Here is a 6,738-nt window from a genome sequence, read left to right as displayed (position 1 = left end):
ACTTATCCTCCGCCTCCGCCGCCGATTCTTCCGTCGCAACAGCTCCTCCATCGGTCGCGACGCCTCCTCCTCCGCCCAATCTCTCTCCGACGACTCCTCCGCCGCCCAAGCTCTCTCCTCCATCGGCCACTTATCCTCCGCCTCCGCCGCCGATTCTTCCGTCGCAACAGCTCCTCCATCGGTCGCGACGCCTCCTCCTCCGCCCAATCTCTCTCCGACGACTCCTCCGCCGCCCAAGCTCTCTCCTCCATCGGCCGCGACTCCGCCTCCTCCGCCGACGACTCCTCCATCGTCCGCGACAATGGATGACTCTTCTTCTCATTGTGACATTCTCTTAGAAGCCGCCTCCTCGAGCGAGCAACAATTGAGCCGCGACCACCGCCAGCGCCCCCGTACCCATGACCACCGCACATCGGACCACCGTGGCTACATCATCACAACCACCCCTACGCCATCACCACGGCTGCCTGTAGATCGTCACCACTATCGAAGACGACGCTACCCTCCAATTCTTCCTTTCCTCACTCATGGAAGCCCTCCGGCGCCGGGGCATTCCCTCCAGCACCGCAACAGAACTACAAGAAGCCCAACAGCATTAGCAGCAAGAAGCTGAAGAAGGCATTGCTGTCGAAGCTCAGAAAAGTCATGGAGGCTCCCAAAACTTTGAAGGAGCAGCAAGAACTAGGGGAACAAATTCGTTAGCTTCAACGATTAATGAACTGTAGATCTTTGATCATAGATTCTTGAATTAGGTGAACAAGGAGTATCCTTTAGCCATCAGGGCTAATAAACTTCTCTAATAAGTTATTTTATGTAATATGAAATGAATTTATTTTGCAAATTAACTGTTATGTTTGGGTGGAGTTTTGTCTTCCACATTGTTGATGCTGGTAATGGAATCTTGAATCTTGTACATCTCTCAGCACTAAATATTGCACTTGAATCTTGTATACCTACTGCTCAATTGGTGTGTGCACTAAATACCTACTGCTCAATATCATCAATCAATAAGCACAGAGATCAGTGATTAAATCGTATTGTTTATTTTGTATGTAGATTGCCATCATCCTTGATTTTATGAGTTCAACAGAATGTTTATTTAGGCAAGGAATATGCATGGCTGGACTTAACGGCTTCCTGTACAGCTTAGTGGAGCTTAAATAACATCATTCAAGGTCATCTCTAAGGATCTTGTCTTCACTATTGGCATGTTTGGATGGACAAATATATCTACTTTCCTTTATAACTAAAGGAAAACCATATGGTGAACAGTAACATTTCTCAATATCCACGTATTCTCTCAATTTCCCACGACCGTCTTTTGTGCTCCCAACTCCCCGCTCAATCGTTTTGCAGTTGCCTCAACTTCCCCCACTCAATTTCCCACGACCGTCTTTTATCACGTTGCTCATCAATTTCCTCTTTCGCCTAAATCGAAATCTGAAGGATGGAATTTTTGGAAGCGGGGAGCTAGGGCTTGGAGGTGATCAGTTTGGTAGCGATGATTGGAGGGGATCAGCGCGTGAAGAGGATGATGATGATGATGATGATGATGATGGAGAGCAGGAGAGATTTATTAGGGACATGGATTCGTCTTCGCCTGAGAGTGGTTTTGGATCGGTAACGTCGAATGAGCGGTTTTGGGAGCGGTTCTCTCTCTCCCTCTTCATCCCACTGTCCCCGCTCCCTCATTTAACCGGAACATCGAAAAAATTTTAGGCGACGAATATCGGAATGATGGATGAAGCCTACTTCGCCAGCCGGAACGAGATCCTCGCCTGGATCAACTCCACTCTCCATCTCAATCTCTCCAAAGTCGAAGAGGTACCAAAATTTTCTCTCGAAATGATTCGGATTCTGAACGATTTGGTAATTTCTTCGTGGAATCGATTGTGATTTCAGGCTGCGTCGGGTGCGGTCCACGGCCAGCTCATGGACGCGGTTCATACGGGGATGGTGCCGATGCACAAGGTGAATTTCGATGCGAAGAACGAGTACAAGATGATCCAGAACTACAAGGTTCTTCAGGATATTTTCAACAAGCTCAAGATTATAAAAGGTTTTGGCTTTTTCTTCTTCTTTCCCCTGTTCTTGAATCGTCATTTCGTTGATTTTGCTATGTTTTGGTGGACTATTTTTGAATTTGGGGTTTTGTCCGATTGCCGGAGCGGTTAACTTTTGTTCGTGATTGTGTTGGATTCGGAAAATTGGAATTGTGGTTATTTCATTTCTTTAATGATTTTGGAAATTTAGGATTTTTTGGGGTGCCTGCAGCTTTTAATTGCCATTGATTCATGGATTTATGGTAATGTTTTGGTGTCATATTGCATAAAGCTATTACATTTCATTATGCCGTCTGAAGTTTCTGATTTTGGTGTTTAGATGATGAACATAATAAACAACAAAAGTTATTAATAACTTGAATGTGGGTAATTAATAAAATAAAGGGAGAAAAATACATTACCAATCGATCAGTGAGTGATCAATGGCTTCGAAGAAGATTTTGAAGGAACTGAAGGATCTGCAGAAAGATCTTCCTACATCTTACAGCGCAGGTCTCTTTTGATTTCTTATTTTTGGTCTTTTTCTCCTTGAAATTATTGTGATGCTTACAATAGTAATTTTTCTATAATTATGATTTGGTCTGATGTCTCATATTGATTCTAGGATTGCCAGAAGTAGATGTATGATTTGTATATGATTTATGTTCAGGATCTTGCTGATGATGCATGCTTGCTAGAGACGGTTCAGTGTCTGAACTCACCTCCTACATATTTCTGCAATGTAAACACCAAAGGTCCAAATGAGAGTATAGACTTTTTACTCGATACATGTTAAACACGATTTATGGGAATTTCCAATAGCACTAAGGGGTTTTAGTATAGTTTTGAAAGTTGAGGGGGTTTCTATGATTCATAAAGTTTAGGGTGATTTGTGTATGTTCAATATGAAGTCTAAAATTGTTCTTTTCCTCCTTTAGGTAGAGTTCCTTGCAGAGGATGAGATGATAGAAATTGTTCCCAATATTAGAATGGAAGCCCTAAACACGATCTGCGTAATTTCATCCCTTATAATGTATTAACTTTTAATTATATTATGTTGTTTATGACATTTATTGGGTTTTTTGGCGATTATCAGGGGATTACGGTCCTTTTTTCCCGCAAATTGCGACCAAGATGCCGCTTTGGCTTGCTGTGACTCTGAGGAAACATGGAAAATGCACAATTAGATCTCCAGAGTGGATGTCAGTGGGTAAGAGGTTAATTTGATTTGTTATTTTCAGTAATATACTTTACTTTTTTTCTCCTACTTTCATGATCCAAGCTTCGGTATCCTCTTTGATCCAGCGTGAGATTGAAGGCGGCGGTGATTGTTGGCTTGAGAGTTGCAATAAAAAGCCCACTTGGCGTAGGATTTGAAGGCGGATGTTGTCGTTGAGGAGTAGGGATGAGTAGTCTTGAGGATTGGAAGGGAATTCCAGTTATTGTAGCGGACAGTTTGATCCTCAGAAGGTTCTTCATGGTTAAAAGACAATCTACCCTCTTGGTGCACATCATGTACAGATATCGTTCCGTAATAATCTAGCCATTCATTTGTTCATGAGTAGTCTGGAGGCTCCTTATGTGGTTACTGATGGTAAAAATGTAAGTCATTTGTTGCATCTCACCATGGTTAAACTTATTAAGTTGATGATTGTAAGAGAAAAGAGGGGGTTGGTGGGTTGAAGGAATGAGAATGTTGGCGACCTGTATGAGATTGATGTGGTAGTAGAAGTCACAAGATGAAAAAGTTTTTTGATAGGGGAGAAAGGGCAACAGGATGCGCATATAACAGCAGTCCATATTTTGTCCATCCCTTTTTGTTTGATTTTGAAGTCATGGAATCTGTTATAGTTGTTTCCTACCTATATTTTAACTATCTGCATATCCTCATTAGTTATATATGATGGACTTCAATTATGTTTAAGATATATTTATCATGACAAAAAAAAAAGATAAGAAAAAATTACGCACAAAAATAATTTGTAAGGATGCCGTGCTTAGCACGGGATGAATACTAGTATATATATATATAACTTAACTTGAAGGTAGTAAAGAAAAAGCAGTGTGGGGGGTGTACTGGTAAGGTATCCAACTATACGGGCCTGTTTGGTTATTTCAAAAAAAAAATTCGGAAATGGAAAACTCCCTCTTGAAATGATTTCAGCACATTTCAAGAGTTTTCCCACTTTTTTTTTTTGGTTTGTTTCGCAAAAAAAACTCCACATTTCACTGCCAAGTCACACAAATAGACAAAAAAAAACCTTCATAGTAACAGTGCATTGATTTCTATTTCTTATGTTTGTTTGAGAACAAGAAAAAGGAAATGAGAAATCAGGGTATTAAATATTATGTTTTATTCTTCTTCACTATTCCAATAGTGCTTTTACTAATTAATAATTCAAAGAAGTGGTATTTCCCGGTGTTTTCAGAGGTTTTTGTTGTGAAAACACATTTCTTGAAATTGTGATGTGGCATCCTACGTGGCACTTCATTTCTTGAAAGTTAAAAACGAAACAAACATGAGAAATAGAAAACTCTTGAAAACAAAGACCCATGTGGCACTTGTTCATTTCTTGAAAGTTGAGGTGGCAACACATTTCCAATCTTTTTTAAGTAAACAGACCCTAATACAACCTTTGTCATGATGGAAACTAGTAGACTCCACAACCTGCATGTATTTGTAAGATTTCTTCTTTCTCTTTCTAGGATGAACTAGAGCCTTCCCCTTTTCGGAAAGAGAGACTCCTTGATAGTTATTTTATATATGTAGTTCTAATTGTATTTCCAGAAACAATAAATGTTTCTTCAGACATTTGTATCTTTTTATCCAACTGTAATACAATCTTTATCATGATGGAAACTAGAGGTAAGACTCCGCAACCTGCACAAATACATGATCACAGGAAATTTGATTAGGATTTGACAGAGGCCTATCTGTGAAGGGCAGAATTAGTTGTGAGGTGATAAATCATGAGATCAATCACTTACCAAGGATCAACAGAGAAGCTGCTCCATCTCCACTATTTTTGGCAGCATACAAAGGGACACACGCCTACAAAGATAAAATCATCATATGAGACCATTAGAGAAGAGGTCGTGAATTGGATGAATCAAGATGATATTCATCAAACCGCAGGAATAAACCTGATCGAACATGAAAGCATTCGAGGCCCTACTGGTCTCATATTCATTGATTGATTGATCACATAAAGCTACATCAAAGTAAGTTTCTACTTTCCTTCCTTCGGTGGTTTGAGAATTAAAGAATAAGTCAGCAAATTTCTTACAATCCGTTATTCCTCCCTTCACAAATTACCTGTTGTGCGTCAAAGACAACAAGGAGATAAAAGGGATTGCAAATGTTGAAGACTCGTGTTTTGTTCCCTTGTAGATGGTCCCAAATCCTTATGGATTTCTTTACGATCCCTTATCACCCAATAAGAGATTCCCATAGTGCATCAAAGACAACATGAAGTCATATCAAGGATTGCTAATGTTTAAGACTCAACTTCTATCTGTAATAGAGTTGAAATTAAGAAATGTACCATAACAATACCGCTGTATTAGATATTTAAGTTGCCAGCCTCCTACAAAAACAGCACAAGGGGGAAAAAAAGAAAGAAAGTTTGCCAGCCTCCTGTGCGTCAATTTCCCAATTCCCAAGCCTCCTTAAATCCAATCAATTAATATGACCAATTAGCTACAACAAGTACAGAATTTGAGGAGAAAAAAACTATAACAAATACATTAAGAAAACAATTTCAAATGCCAGCAGTATTTGTCAGCTAGAATCAATTTGTAGCTGGGGAAGAATGAATAAAGTTTTTGATAAATATGAAGGAATAAAATCTCAATCAGCAGTAAAAAGAGAGCCTTACCTCCAGCTGCAACAAGATCCTCTACAGTTCAACTATAAGCCTTGTGTATTTCTTCAATGCATTCAGTTTACTTTGCTGATCATCGCGTGTTTCCAAACTTCCTCTTCAATACAATTACCAAACTGACCATTCATCACAATCTGCACAAAAAGACAGCGTTTCCATCAGCAGCTAAGATAGTAGTAGCAGGATCAGCAATCTATATACAAGAGTTTCATCACTACAGCCTCAAATTGCTTACCTATTTAACAAGTATTACAACATGACCCGCAGTTTAATAATATTTTTTGAGTGACATCTCATTCACATTTGGAGGAAACCAACAGTTATTATTTATTACAAACAAATGCAAACCTCTCATCATCAATTTCAAGCAGAATTCATCTGTTATGATTCAAGAAAGAATATTTCTTGATTGAAACAATTGTGAGCTAACATGGCACCTCTACACATTTCCGCATAGACAATTATGAATTATCCTATCCAGGAGCGATCTTAGCAGCATCATATTGCCAAAATACTCCTATTTTTTAGCCATAAAATTTCCAAAGCACGGCCAAAACATTTCCTTTTTTTTTTTGAATGCGTACAGAAGCTTTCAAAATTTTGAGTTATATACAACCCTTCATCCACACACAACCCGATTCAACATTATTCCTGTACAGAACTAAACATAGATTCCTTTTATAAGAGCAAGCTAACATTTCAATGGTTATACTTCTCAGGGTTTGAATTTGACATAGCATTACTATTATCATTAGTTAAAGCATATACAGCATTACTGGGATAACACTTTATTTTTAAAAAAAAAACATCAT

At 39.1% G+C, this 6,738-nt stretch overlaps 1 protein-coding gene and 1 long non-coding RNA gene across 2 annotated transcripts in view; both read right to left on the bottom strand.

The window, feature by feature from the left end:
* LOC109842611 overlaps window positions 1-290 on the bottom strand; it is a 23,106-nt gene extending 22,816 nt beyond the window's left edge. The window contains exon 1 of the mRNA XM_020411465.1: window positions 169-290. Within this exon, the coding sequence (XP_020267054.1) occupies window positions 169-290 (122 nt within the window). The remainder of the gene's footprint in view (window positions 1-168) is intronic.
* Window positions 4,745-5,966, bottom strand: LOC109843684. Its single transcript, XR_002247760.1, has 3 exons — window positions 5,921-5,966; window positions 5,031-5,707; window positions 4,745-4,923 (listed from the first exon to the last, which is right to left on the bottom strand). It is a non-coding gene; the product is annotated as an uncharacterized LOC109843684 (long non-coding RNA).

This window comes from Asparagus officinalis, chromosome 5, assembly GCF_001876935.1.
Source record: "Asparagus officinalis chromosome 5, Aspof.V1, whole genome shotgun sequence".
Taxonomy (NCBI): domain Eukaryota; kingdom Viridiplantae; phylum Streptophyta; class Magnoliopsida; order Asparagales; family Asparagaceae; genus Asparagus; species Asparagus officinalis.
Note: the sequence above shows the minus strand (reverse complement) of the source record. Positions and strands in the feature narration are given on the sequence as shown.